The 23485-nt window shown below is 36.1% G+C and overlaps 1 protein-coding gene across 1 annotated transcript in view; it reads left to right on the top strand.

The window, feature by feature from the left end:
• The window catches only part of WDR70 (WD repeat domain 70), a 278538-nt gene that overhangs the window by 42567 nt on the left and 212486 nt on the right, over positions 1 to 23485 (top strand). Inside the window, exons 6-7 of the mRNA XM_027520068.1 lie at positions 11220 to 11279; positions 15449 to 15582. Of these exons, the coding sequence (XP_027375869.1) occupies positions 11220 to 11279; positions 15449 to 15582 (194 nt within the window). The remainder of the gene's footprint in view (positions 1 to 11219; positions 11280 to 15448; positions 15583 to 23485) is intronic.

Raw genomic sequence — 23485 nt, 5'->3', positions numbered from 1 at the left:
ACATACTGAGTTAATTTTTGTATATGATTTGACATAGGACACTCTTCAATTATTGTGCTTGTCACAACTGTGATAAAATGATCATTGTTGTGATAGTTATTCTTTACAAGTGTGCACCTTCTTTAGTTTCTGAGCTCTATGAAGACAGGGCCTATGTCTTCCTTATTAGGGGATTCCTGGCGTTTAGCAGAGTACCTGGCACTTGGGCTTTATTAGGTATTCCTTATAGTAATTCTGTCTGTGGCTTTGAATGTTTTATCTTGAAGGTACAGAGAAAAAATTTTAAGAGTAGATACAGAATATAGATAGTTAATACATATGTCCTCATATTTTAGAAAGGATAGATAAACATAGTATAATAAATACAAACCCTGATTGTCTATTTTTTCTCATGATTTCATGTTTATTTTCTTTAAATAGACTGTCATTGCTAAGTAATTTATATCTTTAGTTAGAATGAATATATTTGAGCAAGTACTATATGTCAGACACTGTGCTAAGTACTGAAGATGCAAATAAAATAAGGCTTAGCACCTGTCATCAAAGATTTTACATACTAGAAAAGAGATGGGAAGTAAACAGTCTGCTTCTCTTCTTTAAATGGAAATGCCCAAGAGCAGTTTAAAATATTTTGTTGTAGTAGTGCTATGGAAAGTAGGAAGAAGTATTAATAATGTGTCTGTTCCATATTTGATGGGATGAATAGGGTATATAATTGCTAGTGCAAGAATTATAGAATGAATATGAGAACCTATATAGATTGGCTTTTGGGATGTCTTTAATTTTCACTACCTTTTACAGTTGTATGCAGAGTTACATTAAATCAGATATGGTATCTGTTCTCTAGTGTTGGGTTTGGCGTGCTGCAATTCATGGGGTCTCAAAGAGTCGGACACGACTGAGTGACTGATCTGATCTGATCTGATCTGATGTAGAGAAGGATTAAGATATATTTTTTCTCAGTACCAGGTAAATTTGATGAAAATTTATTATGTCTTAAGTTTCTCTTATTTTCCTAAGTAAATTAATTCTCACTGATTTGACTGATACCTTGATAATTTTTGTAGTTAAAATTAGTACCATCTGTGTATCTTTAACTAAATATAAAAAGATTGCCTAAGTAATAACTCAATTTTTATAAAAGACAGTTATGAAATCTTAAATGTAACTCATACTATTACAGTATATAACCCATGCTGAACTAATTTTGCTCTTTCTGTCTCATGGCATTTTATACCTGGTCTCAAATGATTTCTCAAATATGTATTTTTAGAATAGAACCTTTATGGCCCCAGGCCTGTACTAATGTCTTTCTTATAATGGGCTTGCAGTTGGAAAGTGTTTTGGCATATTAACTCTCTTCGTCATTGTACTCTGTGACGCTCACAGGGTGAGTATTACTACAGAGAAGGCAGTATGTCATAATGATTATATGCACAGACTTTGGGACCAGACGTCTAAGTTCACTTTTGTGACCTTGGACAAATTATTTAACCTCTCTTTGCCTCAGTTTCCTCATCTTTCAAATAAGGTGAAAGTAGGACCAAAGTTGTTGCTGAGGTTGAATGGCTTTGTATATATGTGGTGCCCTGAGCAGTGCTTGGTTATAGTATGCATGTATGTGCTCACTGTTACTATTATTATTTATATCCAGTAGATGGTTAAGGAAATAGAGGCTCTATGAAGGAGGGATTTTTTCTTACCACTAATTACCACTAATAAGTAGCAGAAACCAGATTCTTATCCTGTTTTTGCCTTGACTCTTTAAAGCAATAGGATTTTTATTAAGTAACTGTTGAATGAATGTTTGCATGAATCGGGGGGGGAAAAATCCTATGTTACCTGCAGTTTGGAAGATTGAATTATAGAGTAGGAGTTTTGCTAAATTGAAAGTTAAATTTGACTTCCAAGATTTTCCAATCAAAGAGAAAGATAATTGCTATATTATATCACTTCTGTGTGGAACCTAAAAAATAAAACAAATGAGTGGATATGCAAAAGAGAAACAGACTCAGAGATATAGAAAATAAACTTGTGGTACCAAAGGACAGAGAGAAAAGGGGCGGGGCAAACAAGAGGTATTAGATTAACAAATACAAACTGCTATATATAAAATAAACAAGATTATACTGTATAGCACAGATTATTATACCTATTATCTTGTAATAACCTATAATGGAGTATAATCTATAGAAATATTAAATTGCTATGTGTGTGCTCAGTTGCTCAGTCATGTCCTATTTTTTGTGACCCCATGGATGGTAGCCATCCAGGCTTCTCTGTCCATGGGATTCTTCAGGCAAGAATCCTGGAGTGGGTAGCCATTCCCTTCTCCAGGGGACCTTCCTGACTCAGGGATCAAACTTGGGTCTCCTGCTTTGCAGGTGGATTCTTTACCATCTGAGCCACCAGGGAGGCCCCAGATATTGGCATTGTTGAGCCACAAATCATGGAATGCCCTGGAAATCCTATGAACAGAGGAGCCTGGGGCGCTACAGTCCATGGGGTTACAAAGGGTTTGTACGACTTTGCAACTGAGCACATACACATGTAAGAACATTTAAGCTCTACTCTTTTAGCAAGTTTCAAGTATACAACACAGTGTTATTAACTGTAGTTACCATGCTGAGAATTTGATTCTCAGAAGTCATTTATCTTATAACTAAAAAGTTTATACCCTTTGACCAGAAACTTCTTTAAAAACGTTAGTTTTTCTAAATTTAACCCACAGTAACATTCTACTAATAAAGAAAATTACTAAAACAAATTATGTGATTCTATGACAAGTTACAGTTGTGACTAATGTTATTAGAGAGACATTGAAGGTTCTCTGTTTACCCTCAATCTTTCCCAGCATCAAGGTCCTTTCCAGTGAGTCGGCTCTTTGCATCAGGTGGCCAAATTACTGGAGCTTCAGCTTTAGCATCAGTCCTTCCAATGAATATTCAGGACTAATTTCCTTTAGGATTGACTGGTTTGATCTCCTTGCAGTCCAAGGGACTCTCAAGAGTCTTCTCCAGCACCACATTTCAAAAGCATAAATTCTTTGGCACTCAGCCTTCTTTATGGTCCAACTCTCACATCCACACATGACTACTGGAAAAACCATAGTTTTGACTATACAGACCTTTGTTGGCAGAGTGATGTGTCTGCTTTTTAATACACTGTCTAGGTTTGTCATAACTTTTCTTCCGAGGAACAAGCGTCTTTTAATTTCATGGCTGCAGTCACCATCCACATAAGAGCTGAAAATATTCATAAAATTTTGGAGTGTTAGGAAATGATACAGTATATGTCCATGGTAGCTTTGAAAATAAATGTCATTTGATATAAATTCTGTTGGCTAATTACCTGCCATTTTTGTATGATAAACATAAAGAGTATTTGTCATCTTTGTGTTTATTGCTAATATCATATTTTTTAAAATGTGACTTCTGATAAAATATAAGAATGAACTATCCTTTTTAAGTTTCTCAGCCCTACAAGTACAAAGAGTTATTTAACAATGTACTTTTAAGTCATGTTACTAAGAAATGTTCTCCAAGATTGCAGCTTGCAATAGGGCATAGATGGTTTGAAGGTAATTTAGAAATGGTTTGGGAATACTGCTAATTGAAGGATTGGAACCAGCTGTGAGATTTAGATAGGAAATTGTCTTTCCTTCCTGCAGTATTTTAAACATGTAACTTTACATTTTTGAAGGAAGATTGTAAATATTTGATAAATGATTCATTTTGAAGCTTACCTAGCATTTGTTAGCATATTGAGAAGTATTCCAGCTTAATAGTATGCATCATTTAATCTTTTTTGGTTTGTTGTATCTAGTATAAGGTTTTTTTGGTAAATTGCACATAATATAAAATTTGCAGTCTTACTCATTTTTAGATGTACAGCTATCTTGCTAACATTTATGTAGTTTTTCTTTCTTTTTCCTCATTAAATATTAGTATTGCATTGAGTGTGAAGTGGTATCTCATTGTGGTTTTGATTTGGATTTCCCTAAGGATTACTCTGGTCCCATCACTTCATGGGAAATAAATGGGGAAACAGTGGAAACAGTGTCAAACTTTATTTTTTTGGGCTCCAAAATCACTGCAGATGGTGACTGCAGCCATGAAATTAAAAGACGCTTACTCCTTGGAAGGAAAGTTATGACCAACCTAGATAGCATATTCAAAAGCAGAGACATTACTTTGCCAACAAAGGTCTGTCTAGTCAAGGCCATGGTTTTTCCTGTGGTCATGTATGGATGTGAGAGTTGGACTGTGAAGAAAGCTGAGCGCCGAAGAATTGATGCTTTTGAACTGTGATGCTGGAGAAGACTCTTGAGAGTCCCTTGGACTGCAAGGAGATCCAACCAGTCCATCCTAAAGGAGACCAGTCCTGGGTGTTCATTGGAAGGACTGATGCTGAGGCTGAAACTCCAGTACTTTGGCCACCTCATGCGAAGAGTTGACTCATTGGAAAAGACCCTGATGCTGGGAGGGATTGGGGGCAGGAGGAGAAGGGGGTGACAGAGCTTGAGATAGCTGGATGGCATCACTGACTCAATGGACATGAGTTTGGGTGAGCTCTGGGAGTTGGTGATGGACAGGGAGGCCTGGCATGCTGTGATTCATGGGGTCGCAAGGAGTCGGACACGACTGAGTGACTGAACTGAACTGAACTGAAGGATTAGTGATATTGAATATCTTCTCATATGCTTGTTGGTCATTTGTGTATCTTCTTTGGAAAAAATAACTATTCAACTCCTTTGCCATATTTTGAAATGAGCTTTTTTGTTGTTGTTTTTGAGTCATAGAAGTTTTTAATTTATTCTAAATATTGATACCATATCAGATATATGTATTGCAAATATTTTCTCCCATTCTGTATGTTACCTTTTCACTGTGTTAACTGTCTCTTTTGATGCCTTGGTGATTTTTTTTGAAATCTCAAATCTTGTTATATTACTCTACGTGTCTTAGAACTTGAATTTCAAATTCTTGGCATTGTATACAGTTTGGCTCATAACTGACTCTCTGGGCTAACTAACGTTCTGGGTTAACAGTAACTAACACACGCACACACACACACATCCTTTCCCTTTTTCTTGCCCAGAAATTTAAACTCCAGCCAGGCAAAACTATTTGCAGTTGAGAAAGTGTCAAGAGTCATCTTATTCTATCCTAGATGTCCTCCGCTTTTACCTAGGGAACTTCTGTTTTTCCAAAGGCATCTCAAACATCTCTTGCATGAAACCTTTTCTAATCACTCTCTACTTTCCTAGGCACGTGGAATTCCTAGGCGTAATGCAATTGAGTGCTGAACCCTGTGTATCCTTCTGCCATAGCCTCTGAAAGATTTTAGTTTGCTTATTTGTTTACCTATTTGTTTTATTTTGTTAGACTGGCAGTTCTTTGTGAGCAAAGTCTTTGTTATTGGTCTTTTTATCTTTAACTTAGTTCCTGGTATGTTGTATATGATTAAACACTCAATAAATGTTGTTAAGTGAATGTGTGATTAGTAAGTGAATGAGTAAATGAATGAATTCTAAGAGTTACAACAGAATGGACTCTAATTGGACTCTGGTTGCTTTTGATAATTCAAGCTAGGTTTCAACAGTACATGAAACTGGAACTTCCAGATGTATAAGCTGGATTTAGGAAAAGCAGAGTAACCAGAGATCAAATTGCCAACATCCTTTGGATCATAGAAAAAGCAAGAGAATTCCAGAAAAACGTCTAATTCTGCTTCATTGACTACACTAAAGCCTTTGACTATGTGGATCACAACAAACTGGAAAATTCTTCAAGAGATGGGAATACCAGACCACCTTACCTGCCTCCTGTGAATCCTGTTTGCAGGTCAAGAAGCAACAGTTAGAACTGGACATGGAATAATGGACTGGCTGCAAATTGGGAAAGGAGTATGTCAAGGCTGTATGTTGTCACCCTGCTTATTTAACTTATATGCAGAGTACATCATGTGAAATGTTGGACTGGATGAAGCACAAGCTGGAATCAAGGTTACAGGGAGAAATAACAATAACCTCAGATATGCAGATGACACCACCCTTATGGGAGAAAGCAAAGAAGAACTAAAGAGCCTGTTGATCAAAGTGAAAGAAGAGAGTGAAAAAACTAGCTTAAAACTCTTAATATTCAGAAAACTAATATCATGGCATCTGGTCCCATCACTTCGTGGCAAATAGATGGGGCAACAGTGGAAATAGTGACAGACTTTATGTTCCTGGACTCCAAAATCACTCTGGACAGTGGCTGCAGCCATGAAATTAAAAGATGCTTGTTCTTTGGAAGAAGAGCTATGACCAACGTAGACAGTGTATTAAAAAGTAGAGACATCACTTTGCTGACAAAGGTCTCTACAATGAAAATTATAGTTTTTCATGTAAGGATGTAGTTGTGTTTGGATGTGAGAGTTGGACCATAAAGAAAGCTGAGCACTGAAGAATTGATGCTTTCAAATTGGGGTGTTGGAGAAGACTCTTGGAAGTCCCTTGCACTTCAAGGAGAGTCAACCAGTCAATCCTAAAGGAAATCAGTCCTGAATATTCTCTGGAACGATGGGTACTGAAGCTGAAGCTGCAGTACTTTGGCCACCTGATAATAAGAACTGGGAAAGACCCTGATGCTGGGAAAAACTGAAGGCAGGAGGAGGAGGGGACAACGGATGATGAGATGGTTGGATGGCATTACTGACCCAATGGACATGAATTTGAGCAAGCTCTGGGAGTTGGTGAAGGACAGGAAAGCCTGGCATGCTGCATTTCATGGGGTCACAAAGAGTCAGACATGACTGAGTGACTAAACAGCGAACAACAACCAATGATACTACACTGGTAACTATTTCCAGAGTGGTTTCTGGGAGAAAGTAGCACTCATTTTCAAGCTCCTTTATGGAAATCTCCATTTTCTGCCACAACTACTAGCTGCTTTGTGGTAGACATTTATTACTGAGTAGACTTTTTACTCCTTGGAAGAAAAGTTATGACCAACCTAGATAGCATATTCAAAAGCAGAGACGTTACTTTGCCAACAAAGGTCCGTCTAGTCGTGGTCATGTATGGATGTGAGAGTTGGACTGTGAAGAAGGCTGAGCACCGAAGAACTGATGCTTTTGCACTGTGGTGTTGGAGAAGACTCTTGAGAGTCCCTTGGACTGCAAGGAGATCCAACCAGTCCATTCTAAAGGAGATCAGTCCTGGGTGTTCTTTGGAAGGACTAATGCTAAAGCTGAAACTTCAATACTTCGGCCACCTCATGCAAAGAGTTGACTCATTGGAAAAGACCCTGATGCTGGGAGGGATTGGGGGCAGAAGTAGAAGGGGACGACAGAGGATGAGATGGCTGGATGGCATCACCGACTTGATGGACATGAGTCTGGGTGAACTCCAGGAGTTGGTGATGGACAGGGAGGCCTGGCGTGCTGGAATTCATGGGGTCACAAAGAGTCGGACATGACTGAGTGACTGAACTGAACTGAGACTTTTTTATTTTGGCTCAAAGTACTACACATATCTAACTTTTAAAATTTATGACAAATTTATTCCAGAAAGGTTATTAATGATTTTCAGTTCTTTTGAAAACACTGTAAGGATGTATGTACATCAGATGGAATTGCTCATGTTATTCCAGATATGTTTGCTATCATTGTTCTTATTGAGGTAAACAAAAGAGCCTGGGAAATAATCCTTTGGTTGGCATTTAAAATCAACCAAAACAGAAACTGGTATCTTTTCCCATCTTCCATTAAGAGTGTAGCTCTTGTTACGAATTTTGGCAGTAAATGACTTCATTGAGGTCTTGTAGTTTATGATGTCCTCTGGCAGGGAAATCTTGAAAATGTTTTACTGTTATAGCAAATTTCACACTAAGCCATATTTCAAAAAGTCATTAGTAAAAGTTCTGGACAAAGAACAGTCACCATCAAGTGATATGCTACCAAAAGATGGATAGCTACTATTTTAGATGATTTAGTTGTGCCAATTATATGGGCTTTTTATGAGTTATGCCCTACATGATTTCCAGTAAAACTTTGATTTTAAATGTAAACAATATTTATTTAAATATTTAATTTACTCCTAATGTAAATACTAAGTTGTTCTGTGTTCTTGCAAGTTTTTTCTTTAAATGTCAAAAATTGTCTATATATAGGCACATTCTGCATTGAACTCAGTGAAATAATTTTCATCCTTCCTTTTGGTGACAGTGTTTCTCTTTCCTGAGTGATAAAATAGTCATTGGTTATGAAATGATAGTAATAGATTCTTCTCAAAGTAAAACAATTGAACTGTTCTCTTGTTTCTTTTAGGAGTACTTAGCACCTTTACATGAGTTTTTATTACTTACAAATATTGTCAACTGCAAAGGAAGCAGTGGTTTACATAATTAATATAGAGGCAGTCCAGAATTCATTTGTTCAACTTTTAAATTATTTTGAAATTTGTGTTGGAATATTGGTATATCTGAAATGGGTGTGTGTGGGACTTTCTAAGAGATCGTGAACCATTCTGTAATATCTTTGTCTTGAAATAAACTGCAAGCTCTCCTGCAGTTCCTTGGGTTACTGTGAGGTCAGTGTTTTTGTGCAGTGCCTCTGGGTTCCTGATCTTTACTGATCTGTGGTGCTAATGAACTATAGCCACTTTCAGAGGCAAACAAGTCTAAAACAAAACCACCTTTATTTCTCTATACTTGCAAGTTTATATGTGCTTTTTTAGTCTGGGACAGGATCATTTGGTCTTTAAAGGTTTTTACTTTTGGGAAATTGCCAGTTATCTTTGACTGTCACTCAGCAGACTCACCTGATGGATAGCACCTACCTGCTCTTCTTTATAGACATAAACACTAATGTTTGAGGTAAATTAAAGATTATCTAATGTGATTTACAAGGTAGACATTGTTAACAGCCATTAATTCACTCTAAAAACTTTTGTGTGCCTGCATTATACCAGGTGTTTTATAGATTAGGGACCTAGAGACAATATGTGTGTGTGTATGTGTGTGTACTCACAGTCTTTGAGAAGTATCTCTTTTGCCGTTTGGTTAGGGAACGGTGTGGAGACAGAGAGGTAAAAAACAACGATGTTTTATGATAGGTTCTGTGGGGCTTCCCTGGTGGCTCAGTGGGTACAGAATCCACCTGCAATGCAGGAGATGCACCCAGACATGGGTTTGATCCCTGGATTGGGAAGACCCCGGGAAGAGGGTATGGCAACCCACTCCTGTATTCTTGCCTGGAGAATCCCATAGACAGAGAAGCCTGGTGGGCTACAGTCCATGGGGTCACAAAGAGTCGGACACGACCAAAGCGAATGAGCATACACACACGAGACAAGGTGAAGTTGTTATGAGAGTACGGTATTCTTGCCTGGAGAATCCCCATGGACAGAGGAGCCTGGCAGGCTACAGTCCATGAGGTAGCAAAGAGTTGGACATGATTGACTGACTAAGCATAGCACAGCACAGAAGGGAGTAGGTCACATCTGAATTGAGTCTTAAAGGGTGAGTAGAAATTAGCCAAATATAGAGGAGGCGAAGCCTAGAAATAGACTAATATGACCAGAGAGACAGACAGGAGCTATGCCTTAGAATAAATGATGGCTGTCACTTATTTAGCAACTACTTTGTGCCAGACTCTGTATTATGACCTTTACAACACTTAATTCACAATAACCTACGGGACAGATGTTGTTATCCTCTTTGCAAATAAGGAAACTGAAAGTCATTACTCTTCTGAGGTTATGACAGGGTTAATGAGTATCAGAGCTTGATTTTAAAACCCTAGATTTTCTGGCTTTTTGTCAAGGCTGATTCCTCCCAAGAAGGAACATTTTTCAAGGTGGAGGAAATAGTTACAAAGCTATCATGCTGATGAAAGGTCAGATGTGCCGGTTAAGGTCTGTGAAGTGTCCTGGGGCATTAATAATATTTATTCATTCAACAAATATTTACTAAGGGTCCCTTAAGTGCTAAAAACTCTGCTAGACATTAGGAATTAAATGACAAATGCTTAAATGGTAGAGGTAGAAGGTGAAAGAAAGTAGAGGCACTGAGTGTAAATGTAGTGTGAGGAAAGAAAAAATAAAGAAAAGATAATGATACAGCAGTAAACATAGGGGGAAGTTAGTGTTTGCGTGCTTTAATATGGGAAGTACTTTAATTGTTCATATGCTGAGAAGAGAGAGCCATAGTAGGGGAAAGATTTAAGATAAACTAGAATGAACTGGTGATTGATTCGTTCATCAATGATCCTGAAGAAGGAGGAAAGTCAGAAACCAGTCTGTAGATTGCACATGTTTAATTAAGTAGATTGCAAGATAATCCTAGCATGAAGTTGTAATGACTGTATAATTTTAGTATAGTAACCCTACACTTGGATAACGGAGACTTGATTAAACAATGAAACATCTTACGTAAATGATCGCTGTGACCTCTTATGTCTGGTTTATGCATCCATCGCCTCTGTCCCTCCATTGTTCTGTCCATACCCTTTTTAACATAACATGCAGAGTTATTGGTGTTCCCTCTTGGGAGGGGAGATGAGTAGAGGCTGTGTCTAATGCTACTTAGCATCTGGTATAATCCCACTTTAATAAAGGCTTTTTGAATTGATCAGTCACTGAATTCCGTATTTGTACCATTTGAATATTAGCTTTTTGTTTTTTAATCTTTTATGGGTTAAAAGGTATATATCCTGTGCAAATTCTAAGATAAATGTGTTGTCTATTATAAGTTAAGTGCATAAATACTTTAAGGTATGCCCAAGTACCAATGAAAAGAGGACTTTAAGAATTTTCTGTATGGAGAGGATCTTAAAGTTTCATACAACCTAAAGAATTTCTTAGGTTTAGCTTTTTAGAGATATAAGATAAATTTATTATCAGCTCAGAGTGACCAATTGTAATCTATCTAGAAGTTGAGAAATGATATACTCACACTTTTTATTTCCAGTTTTTTAAAGTTTTGTGTTAAAAAGCCAGTGATGCAATTTTTAAAAATTAAATTTCCTGTGAATGTATGTAGTTCCTCTCAAATATGGTATATTACTTTTTTTTAATTTTTATTTTATTTTTAAACTTTGCAATATTGTATTGGTTTTGCCAAATATCAAAATGAATCCACCACAGGTATACATGTGTTCCCCATCCTGAACCCTCCTCCCTCCTCCCTCCCCGGTATATTACTTTTTAATGTCATGGAATTTTCTTTTTTCAGAATCCTGTCCGAAAGATCCCTGACTCACATGAAATAACGCTAAAGCATGGCACTAAGACAGTAAGTTTTAAAAATTTAATTATTTTCCCTCAATGACAGGCTCTCATGGAAAAGTGAACTAAAATGATATACTTATATTAAGGCCATTATACAATCAACTGATATCACAAAGAAATTGTGATAGACATTTCCTTAATGATGGACATTAAGGAAAACAGATTACCTTTCTGTTCAGTCAAAATAGCCATTGCATTTCATTTAAAATAGGAACACTTATTCATTAAGGAAATTGTTATTGTTATTGTTAAGGAAATTTTCATGGTTATTGTTGGCTTTAAAACCTCTTTCTTCAATATAGGAACACTGTAAATGAAAGAAAGAAATGAAACTCAAATACTTTTTTGTATTATAGTGTGGGAAAATTTCTCATTACTGTTAACTTCATTTCTGTATCAGTAAGAGGCCTGAGTTCATTTTTTAGGTGGAAGTTGAGATAAGAAATGAACATAAGCTTAGTATGACTCTAAAGATTACATTCCTTAGATTTATGGATTATATTTTATAATTGTCACATTTATTTATGTTATTTAAAAATTCAGTTCAGTTCAGTCGCTCAGTCGTGTCTGACTCTTTGTGACACCATGAACTGCAGCACACCAAGCCTCCCTATCCATCACCAACTCCCAGAGTCCACCCAAACCCATGTCCATTGAGTCAGTGATGCCATCCAACCATCTTATCCTCTGTCGTCCCCTTCTCCTCCTGCCCTCAATCTTTCCCAGCATCAGGGTCTTTTCAGATGAGTCAGCTCTTTGCATGAGGTGGCCAAAGTATTGGAGTTTCAGCTTCAACATCAGTCCTTCCAATAAACACCCAGGACTGATTTCCTTTAGGATGGACTGGTTGGATCTCCTTGCAGTCCAAGGGACTCTCAAGAGTCTTCTCCAACACCACAGTTCAAAAGCATTTACATTTTTAATTTAAAAATTAAAGCACTGTAAAAATTTTGAGGTGTAAGATGAAATCATTTTGCCAAGTCACTTCAGTCATGTCCAACTCTTTGTGAACTCATGGACTGTGCGACCTCATGGGCCGGAGCCCACCAGGCTCCTCTGTCCTTCAGATTTCCCAGCAAGAATTCTGGAGTGGGTTGCCGTTTCCTTCTCTAGGGAATCTTCCTGACCCAGGGATGGAATCCATGTTTCTTAAGTTTCCTGCATTGGCAGATGTGTTCTTTATCCCTAGTGCCACCTATCTTATTGTAAAAAAAAAAAGATTTAATAGTATTTTATTAAAAATGATAGTTGAGTGAATGAAACTTGCTTGTGAATGAATAAAAGAATAAAATTATCTTGGTTTCCCTTTATAATGAAGCAACCTTTTTTTCTAATAGATGTCTGACATGTAAAGAAGTAAAATCCCATAACGAGGCAGAAAAATATCAATCAATAGAAATAGATCCAGAAATAATGCAAATGATAGAATTAATAGCCATGTATGCTAAAATAATGATATTTTCCCCACTGAAATTTTTACTTTTGAAAATATTGTTTCCATAAAATGGTTATAAAGTACAGTGGGTTTATTATTATTTTAAATGAAGTAAACAGTAAATATTATAAATGTCCTAATTTTGATTTTTGCTATGGTAAATATTGACACATAACTTGCATAAACAGACATTTTTAGGGGTTCTCAAAAGATTTTGAGTGTAAAAGGTCTTGAAACCAAAATATCTGAGAATTGCTGCCTTTCATTGTTGCCATTTCGATCTAGTTCTTCATACTATACCTACTTTTTATTAAATCACATTTTTATATTTTTATTCTGAAATCATGAAAGAATTTTACCAATTTTCAATTTCAGTAAATAAAAAAAATTATAGACTACTAGTACTTAAAAAGGAAGCTTTCCTGTCATTTAGAGATTTTTGCAACAGGTAGTTCTGTTAATAACAGATAAATAATACATTTTATTTAAATATTCATATATATTTTTTCCTTTTAACATTTTAAAAAATTTTATTTATTTTAATTGGAGGCTAATTACTTTACAATATTGTATTGGTTTTGCCATACATCAACATGAATCCACCACGGGTATACACATGTTCCCTATCCTGAACCCCCCTCCCACCTCCCTTCCTGTACCATCCCTCTGAGTCATCCCAGTACACCAGCCCCAAGCATCCAGTATCATGCATCGAACCTGGACTGGCGATTTGTTTCATATATGATATTATACATGTTTCAATGCCATTCTCCCAAATCATCCCCTCCCACCTCTCCCACAGAGTCCGAAAGACTGTTCTATACATCTGTGTCTCTTTTGCTGTCTCGCATACTGGGTTATCATTACCATCTTTCTAAATTATATATATGAGTAAATATTCATATTTTTTCAAAGCAAATTTTATCTTTAAAAATGCATAAATTAAAATTAAAAAATAAAATAAATGTATACAATTTAAACAATACTTTGTTATTTTACACATTAAAAATCAGAGCTTCTCGTTGTACTGTTAGGTTAACTATTTTTTTGGGGGGGGGGCAGTCCTGCCTTTGCATATGTATTTCAATTTCTTGGAAATAGGTCTTTTTTTACATGTCTATTTCTTTATATGTCTGTTTTTTTTTAAACTAGTTTTTGTAAAACTGTTTACCCATTCACAGAATTATAGAGAATACTGAAAGGAATTCCCATATATGTGTATCTGAGCCTTACCAGTTGTTGACATAAGGCCCATCTTGTTTCCTGTATACTTTACATTTCTAATAAACCTCCTTTCCCCCATGCCATCTGCCTACCTTGTGGGATTGTTTTAAGCAAATTCCAGATTTCATATGATTTCTTCTGTAACTTAACTTTTCATGTCTATTTAGAGAATTGATTTATAGTAACTTTCTGTATGGCCTTCCCTTTCTTTATTTCAAACTGTGATCCTTTTTCTGTCTTCTATGTGACAATCACGTTTAATGTGCAGTCCAAATGCAGTTCTTTCCTTCTGAGAGGCAGTAGATCCAGGGACTAACTACTTTGATGAGAATGTTAAATACAGCTCAAGAACAGTGAGCTACACATTGGATATTTGTATGTGAGTTGGACCTCAGAAAGTTAACAGGGAAAGCAAATAGTTTATGGAACCAGTATAAGTGATATTATAATGTGGCTAGTTACTTATAAACTCATGTTTAAAAATAATTATTTAAGGTGACTATACTTAGAGTCATTTAGCCATATTCACAAGATAATAATTTCCACTTTGTTTTGTTAAATTGATTTATGGTTTCTACTCACATGACTCATTTTGGTAATTTTAGATTCATGTGTTCTTCATTTAGTAACAGTCAATCTTAAAAGGCTTTCTCAAAATCTTTTACTGAAAAAGTGGATTGTTTTTAAGATACCTACTTATATTCCAAGGCAACTTAGTGTATCACATGAAATTGCAGTGATAGTTAGCTATTCAGAGTACACGGTAGAGAAGCTGGGATGAAGCTGGTGATTCGATTAAATTAAAATAGATAGCCAGTGGGAGTTTGATGTATGACTCAGGGAGCCCAAACCTGGTGCTCTGTGACAACCTGGAGGGATGGGGTGGGGAGGGAAGTCAGAGTGGGGTTCAGGAGGAAGGGGACAAATGTATGCCTGTGGCTGATTCATGTTGATGTATGGCAAAACCCATCACAATATTATAATTATCCTCCAATTAAAATAAATAAAAAAAATTTTCTTGTATTTCAAGGAAATAATATAATAACAAAGTCAAATGATTTAGAAGGTGCTGTCCATTTTTACTTTTCATAAGTAATAGCAGTTAGTGATCTATATTTTCAGCACCTATAAGGTAGGAAGTAGGGTTAGAGAGGAGAAGGGAATGGCAACCCACTCCAGTATTCTTGCCTAGAGAATCCCATGGACAGGGGAGCCTGGTGGGCTGCTGTCCATAGGGTCGCACAGAGTTGGACATGACTGAAGCGACTTAGCATGCATGCATGCATGCATGCATTGGAGAAGGAAATGGCAACCCACTCCAGTATTCTTGCCTGGAAAATCCCAGGGACAGAGGAGCCTGGTGGGCTGCCATCTATGGGGTCACACAGAGTCAGACACGACTGAAGCGACTTAGCAGCAGCAGCAGCAGCAGGGTTCGACAAAGGAAATGGGGGTTATAATAGGCTATAAATAGTTTCTCTCCGTTTAATTTTTTATTTTTTTTTAAATAACAGGTTTCTGCTTTGGGTCTGGATCCCTCAGGTGCCCGTTTGGTGACTGGAGGATATGACTATGATGTTAAATTTTGGGATTTTGCTGGAATGGATGCTTCTTTTAAGGCATTTCGATCCCTTCAGCCCTGTGAATGGTATGTATTATGCAACTTAATATCTTCATTTTTGAAGACAGAGTCTCTGGTCATTTGAATTCCATTTATGGTAAGTTTTATCAGAATACAGTAAGTTTACATGACTGTATTCTACCTTCGTTATTCAGATGAAAGGAAAGTGTACCTTTTATTAAGTTCCCTTTAGTTACAGGAATCTGTTCTAAAAACATTTTCTGTTTTTTGTTGTGTTTTTAAAAAATATTTGTATTTAGAAATTGTTACTTTGTCTAGTTTAAAACACTTCAGTAGCTACTGTGTAATATTATATATATGTGTATAGCATATGTTAAGCCAATAGCCAAGTGCTAGTGGGTGCTGCACTGTGCAGGTATGGTCAGCTAGCATTGTATCATAAAGGGCTTTACGTGTTGCTACTGTAAGCCACCCTCTTGTTTCTGTTTTTGACCACCTTTGATCTTTTAGCTTATTGAATATCAGAAATGGATTTTACTGGTGAAACTTGTTAACTTGCTGATACAACATGATATATATTGTAAATGAGCTTTCAATGATGAGATTTAAAAATATTCAAGATATGTGGATTAGCTGAAGTTATTCAGACCCAGTTTCACTCTTATGTGAATGGGGTATAAATCTAGTTTTGTCTTCAACCTGAACTTGTAGGCTTAATGTCTTTTTGCTTAATCTCCACTTGTAAACTCTGGGTTCCATTAACTGTATAAACAAAGTTCCTGTCTCTGGACTGTTGAGCGTTTGCTTCCGTGACCCTTTTGTGGTGAAAGTGATGGTTAAGGCATCTAAACGAGATGCTGGGATTTTTCTGCAGCCTGTCTGAAGTAAAAATTTGAAAATTCGCTAAATAGATCATGTCAAATAAATAATCAATTGGAAAGGAAAAGACAAAAAAACAAAAACAAAAAAATACAAAAAGCCCTCCAGTATCTCCAATGATGGCTGTATTTAAAATAGCTCTGATGATTTAAAATAGTGATGTTCATCTTGAGTTAGTATGATGACCTTTTGAAAATGTACATAAAATATGTTGTTTATATCCCTTTTCCCCACATGATAGTCTCTCGATACATAAAGGGATTATGCTTTCCTTCTATCTTTGCAGCTGTAACGTGACTTGTTCAGGACTATCCAGTGCTTTTTTTTTTAATTTGTATGTACCAGGTCTTAGTTGCAGCATGTGGGATCAGTTCCCTGGGTTCCCCAGGTCGCCTGCATTGAGAGCATGGAGTCTTAGCCACTGGACCACCAGGGAAGTCCCTATTCAGTGCTTTGTTAATAATCAGCTCTGAAGAGAATACATGTCTCATGAGTTTCAAGCCAGTGCTCTATTATTTATTAAAATGTGTCATTTGCTACACTGTTATAATTGAAAATGCTGGAAAAAACCAAGAATAAGCTTATTTTCTCTTCTACAATTAAATTGTTGCATCCTGTATGTAATTGTGAGCTATCAAAGGTTTAGACGGGAAGAAATAGAATTCTTGACAACATATAAAATTAATATAAAACTCTAAAATTGCAAATGTTACGTGAATATTACTCCTTTAAATCATGACAACTATTTAACTTTGCTATCACTTGCTCCTGATCTCTAAGTAATGTGACTCTCTCTGCTTTTTATGATTTTTTTTTTGACTCGTGCGTATATGGTAAGTTGCTTCAGTCATGTCCAACTCTGTGTGATCCTGTGGACTGTAGCCTGCCAGGCTCCTCTGTTCATGGGGTTCTCCAGGCAAGAATCCTCCATGAGATTCTCCAGGCAAGAATATTGGAGTGGGTTGCCATTTCCTCCTCCAGGAGATCTTCCCAACCCAGGGATCAAATCCTTGTTTCCTGTGGTTCCTGGCATTGGCAGGCAGATTATCTACTGCTGAACCACTGGGGAAGCCTTTTATTGGCTCAGTGTATATTTTATATCTATTTACCTATTCATCTATAATTCACTTTTTACTGTAAACAATTTCAAATGGAGAGTCAAATAGAGGGATTAGTACAATAGCCATCTACTCTTTACCTAGATTTAGCAGTTATGCTGCTGCAGCAGCAGCAGTTACAAATATGTTTTTATTTATTTCAGCTCATTTTTGTAATTTTTGAATTATTTAAAAGTGAAGACACTGTTAAATAATCCATGAGTTATAGACTCATGGATGGGGAGACTCAACCAGTGGTTACCAGTGAGGAGTGGGGAGAGGGGTGACATAGGGGTATGGGATTAAGGGGATACAGACCACTGTGTATAAGATAAATAGACAACAGAGGTATATTGTATAACAAAAGGAAATATAGGCATTAGTTTGTAGTAATTTTAAATGGAGTATAATCCATAAAATATTGAATTGCTCTGTTATACACCTAAAACTAATATTATAAATCAACTATAATATTAAAAAAATCACAGACCTTTCACTTTGAAATACTTCAGTGTGTTCCCTTTAAAATGACAGATGCTTTCTATGTAAATGTAGTTCTATTATTACTTTTAACAAAATTCTTTAGAATTCCTCAATATTTCTAATTAACATTCCATATTTAAATTTCCTCATTTGCTCTCAAAATGTGTTTTAATGCTGGTTTGTCAGACATGGATCCAATCAAGTAATACACAACACATCTATTTTGTACCTCTCTTACTTATCTTTTAATCTACAGTGACCCTTCCTTAACCATTTCTTTCCCATAACTTTGTTAAAAGACAGGTCTAGTTGTCCTCTATGAGATTTTTCCTTCCTGATTTTCTAATTGCTTCCTTTTGATATCATCTAAGTGATGATATCTCCCATATTTTCTATAGAAGATCCAAAGGCTTGATTATAATCCATATTGTCTAATATCAGGTGGCATGTATTATCTGGTTGTTGTCAGTATTAGTGACTAGAAATTAAGACTGATCCCTGGGGTAAGTTGGAATATCTGATTCCTCCATTGTAAAGTTAATATTACATACTTGAAATAGGCAAAAACTTTGTGGGAAAATACCTTGGTACCACGTTAATATCCAGATTCTATTTATCCTTTCAATTAATAAATTTAGCATCCATTGATTATTCATACCTGAATCATTTATTTTGTTCCATTGAGTATTGCAAGATAGTGGTTTTCTAAATCTGCTATTTCATCTACTTTTACTTGTTGGCATTCTTCTAAAAGAAGTACTTTTTCTTCATTAACTGATATTAATTGATTCCCCTGAAATACAATTCCTGCTGAAGAGTCAGGATAAATGCTTAGTTATTACCCTTTTATTACTCATTTTTAGCTTACAGATTAGTGTTGTTAAATGAGTTGTTGCTATTGGTGATGATGATTGTGTTTTTTTTCTTTTGCAATTACCAGTATTTATGATTTTAAAATTTTCCTGTGTTTCAGTCAGTTGGAGTCATTATTTTTTTTGTTGTTGTTTTTGATTTTTAAGTTGTCCATGATTTGGCCAGTGGGAGTCCCTGATTGCTGTGTTTTGACATGACCTTATTTGTCTTTAAAAGCTTACTTATTATCCTAGTACATGCCTTTCCAAGTCCCAGAGTAAGGATTTTTCCACAGACAGCTGTTTTGTTATGGGAGTGGTATTCAAAGACTAAATCTGGTTGCTGCACATGTTCACTGATATTGGGGTATCATTACTTCTTGACCTTTTCAGTTGAAAGAGGTGAAAAATATAGGTATGTGTGCTCAAATAAAGAGGTCATTTGATATTTCCGGTTCAAAATTTTAGTAAACTTTTAATTTCAGAATATTTTTTAATTTACAGAAAAGCTATAAGGTAGTTCAAGTACCCAGTTCCTCTTGTTATTAACATTTTACATTACCACATCACATTACACTTGTGACAATTAAGCCAAGGTTGGTGCATTACCATTAGCTCAACTCTAACCTTTATTTGGGTTTCACTTTTAAAAAAGCAATATCCCAAGATACTACATTACATTTAGTCTTCAGGTCTGTCTAGTATCCTCTGGTTTATAATAGTATCTCAGTCTTTCCTTGTTTTTCATGACCTGGACAGTTTTGAGGTGTACAGGACAGGTATTTTGTAGAATATCCTTTGATTTATTATTATTTTTTAAATGATGTTTTTCTCATGGTTAGACTGAAGCTATGGGTTTTTGGGCTGAATATCACAGAGGGGAAGTGCCCTTCTTAACACATTTCAGAGGTACATGCTATCGTGTTTGTAAGATTTCTTCACTATAGAGTTACTTTTTCCTCACTTTTCCATATGCCATTCTTTGGAAGCAAATCAATAAATGCCGCTCACATTTGGGAGAGTGGAAAAATTAAGCTCTTCCTCCTGGAGGGGATGATAATTACATAAAACTTCTGTAATGGTCAGATCTTTGAGTTTTGCTAATTGCAAATTTGGTAAATGTGCAATAAGTTCTTATTCAGTTAATAACTTGATACATATTGCAAGAGGCAGACTTTGGTGTGCCATTAGAAACCCTTTTTTTTTTGACATTGATTTGCTAAACAACTTTTTAGATTAAGTTGTTCACTTATATGAGAATCTATGCATACCAGTTACTCAGCTGAATTCTTTTGTCACTCATCTGCATTATTTCTATTTTATCTGCCAAGAAAACTTGAGGGAATCTGTTTTCAAGATATAAAAGCACAGTGTGCTGTTTTTAGACCATCTCCTCACCTGTAATAAAAGATGTCAGAATTTGGCTGATATCCAAGAAGCAGCATTATGATGAATAAGTGGGTGTCAAAGATGTATTCACACCCAGAGGAGCCCCAGAGCCATTCAGGAGGGGAGGCAGAAGTTCTCAGTTTAGGGGTGAGACTGAGGCAAGGTGTGCTGGATTTGGGGCACCTCTGATGAATTTTGCCAAAGGACTAATGCTGTAATATTCTTAGCCTCATTCTCACTCTCCTGGGACACCTTGAAAAGAGTGATGTTAAATGTTTTCTTGATCTGCCAATATAAAAATCAAGTTAAAAACCGCTTTTGTTGGTTTACCTTCTTTTTGAGACATTCTTTGGTACCTTGAAGTCTTATTTAACTTTGTTTTGGACTTTTGCCCCTTATCAATATTAGGTTAATGGATCTCTGGTTTCTAATGTCTTCTTTTGTCATTTAGTGAAAATCAGTATCACATTTTCTCTGATTCAGTCTGCTGCTGCTGCTAAGTCGCTTCAGTCGTGTTCGACTCTGTGTGACCCCATAGACGGCAGCCCACCGGGCTCCGCCATGCCTGGGATTCTCCAGGCAAGAAGATCCAATCTGCCAGTCACTTTTTACTTTCTTTGTTTCCTCACAGATTCTCAATAATTATGTATTTATATAGATTTAAAAATTATTGATTGAATCCTTGAGATCACAAACCCTTCTGTTGTATTCTCTATGCAAAAAATGTAGATGAAGTAAAAACTTTTCATAAAATATTGAGAATTTTTGAATCATTTAGATAGCTCAAAATAAGAATTTTTTTAAAAATTTCTTATCTTCAGTCCACTTAAAGATGACTACTCTCTGTTCTCTTCTTTTGAAAACATTTTAATTAATGAAGTACTACATAAAGTTATTTTTTCATTCAGAAATTAAAACATTTCAGATAAAACTAAAGTTCTGTCTTTATCATCTTCATTTTAATCTTTTCCCCAGGTTTTATCATTGTTTTCATTGTGTTAAATTCTTTGAGGTTTTTTCATGCAGTTATCAACAAATATCAAATGTATATATCAAAAAACAAGTACATTTTATATTTATTTTCATAAATAGTATAAGGTGGTTGTTATTCCATAATTTTTTCCACAGTATTGCTTGGAGATTTTTTATATCATGACATGTATACTGCTATATTCTTTCTAAATGCTACATAGCATATTATGTATAATTTGCCATAGTTAAGTGGTTTTAAAGCTTTAATTGGTATCAGAACCATATGAAGGGCTTGTTAAAGTATTAAGTGCTATGCCTTACCTTTAGAGTTTCAAATTCTTTAGGTTTGGGGAGGCTAAGAATTTATATCTCTAACAAGTTCCCACTTGCCACCTTGATCTGGGGACATACTTTGAACACCACTACACTGATTAGCTATTCTCCCCTTGATGGACTTTATGGTCGCGGCAACTTTTTTACTATTCCAAATAAATGATGAAATGATTACCTCTATACCTTATTGGTCGTATGTGTAAATTGAGTGTTTCTCAAGATCAGATAGCAAGAAATGAAATGCCTTTTGTTTACATTTTAAAATGTTGACATTGTCGCATAACCCTCTTTTGGTTACCCATTTTGTGAAATGTGACAGGGGTTTATCCCTGGGAGACAAGGAGGCAATACAACTGTGTATTTTGTTGTCTGTGCATAAATTAAGTAACATACGTGCAGTGACCAATCAGTGACAGACTTTGAAACAAGTGCTGTGATTGGCAATTGAAGAGGATGCCCAGTTCTATTTGTATAGTGATTTTTGGACTGACATGCTAGTAGCAAAGTTTGTGCTTTATGCGGTTACTCACGGTTAGTATACCATAGTAACTGAAATTTGAGCTGTGTTGTTGGGATCTGGTATTATTTATCTGAACCATGGCAACTGAAATTCATGCATATCAGAACCATGCAAAACAAGGGTTGCCTGTATTTGATATGAAAAAGAAACTCAATGGGACGTACGGAATGAGTTTTTTTTTGTTGTTGTTGAAAATAAATTATATCCCTCTACTATGATCTTCTTGTCTGCTAATGATTAACAAGTTAATGATTCATTTGGAAACTTGTAAGCCTGGTGTCTTGCTTTAAGTTCTGGGATAATAGTCAATAAAGTGTTTTTTAGTCAGATGAAACATAATTAATAGTATTGATTTAAGTGATTATGCATTTACATTCACTGTTGAGAAAATTTTTTGCAGTTTTTTTTACTGTACCATAATGGTTTTCAAGAGTTCATCATTTGTGTCAGATGTTCAACCTTTTCAAGTGGATACATTCTACTATTTTTCATCAGGTGATTATTGTTTTAAATTTTCTGTTTTAACAGATGTTAAAATAAATTTCCACTTAGAAAGTCCACCAAAGACTCATAACTGAAAACACAGTTGTTTTTGGCCATGCATTATAGAGACTTTCTTCCCAAAGCATTTTGTGAATGGACGCTTACTGCTGCTGCTGTTGCTAAGTCACGTCAGTCGTGTCCGACTCTGTGCGACCCCATAGACGGCAGCCCACCAGGCTCCCCTGTCCCTGGGATTCTCCAGGCAAGAACACTGGAGTGGGTTGCCATTTCCTTCTCCAATGCATAAAAGTGAAAAGTGAAAGTGAAGTCGCTCAGTTATGTCCGACTTTTAGCAACCCCATGGACTGCAGCCTACCAGGCTCCTCCGTCCATGGGATTTTCCAGGCAAGAGTACTGGAGTGGGGTGCCATTGCCTTCTCCGAGTGTATTCCAATTATGTTTTAGGTTCGTTTAATAATAAAAATGGTCTAACACAGTGGCCCCAACCTTTTGGCACCAGGGACTGGTTTCATGGAAGACAGTTTTTCCACAGACCCAAGGAGGAGGGGTGTGAAGGATGATTCAGGCACATTACCTTTGTTGTGGACTTTCTGTCATTATTACGTCAGCTCCACCCCCTACCATGAAGCATTAGAGCCACTCAATTGTATGAACATTCAGTGTGAAGTGACACAGCCCTGCATACTTCAGTAATTTCCCAGACTTTGCATAATTACAGATTTCTCAAACTGGGGTTTATGGGTGTATTTTCAGAGGCTCATGAATTCTTTTCATTAATTTAAAAATTTTGTTTTTTTCCTGTTGATAATCATTTAGCACAACCCTAATGCCTTCATTTGTTTACCTGTGTGTTTAAAGTAATCTGGGCTCAAATGCTACTTTCACTTTCAGTTGCCTTGGCCTCCTGAGAAAGGAGCAGAGACATCCTTCATAATATAAAT

The sequence above is a fragment of the Bos indicus x Bos taurus genome, chromosome 20, assembly GCF_003369695.1.
Source record: "Bos indicus x Bos taurus breed Angus x Brahman F1 hybrid chromosome 20, Bos_hybrid_MaternalHap_v2.0, whole genome shotgun sequence".
NCBI lineage: Eukaryota > Metazoa > Chordata > Mammalia > Artiodactyla > Bovidae > Bos > Bos indicus x Bos taurus.
The sequence above is the reverse complement of the archived record's forward strand: the minus strand, read 5'-3'. Positions and strand labels throughout refer to the sequence as shown.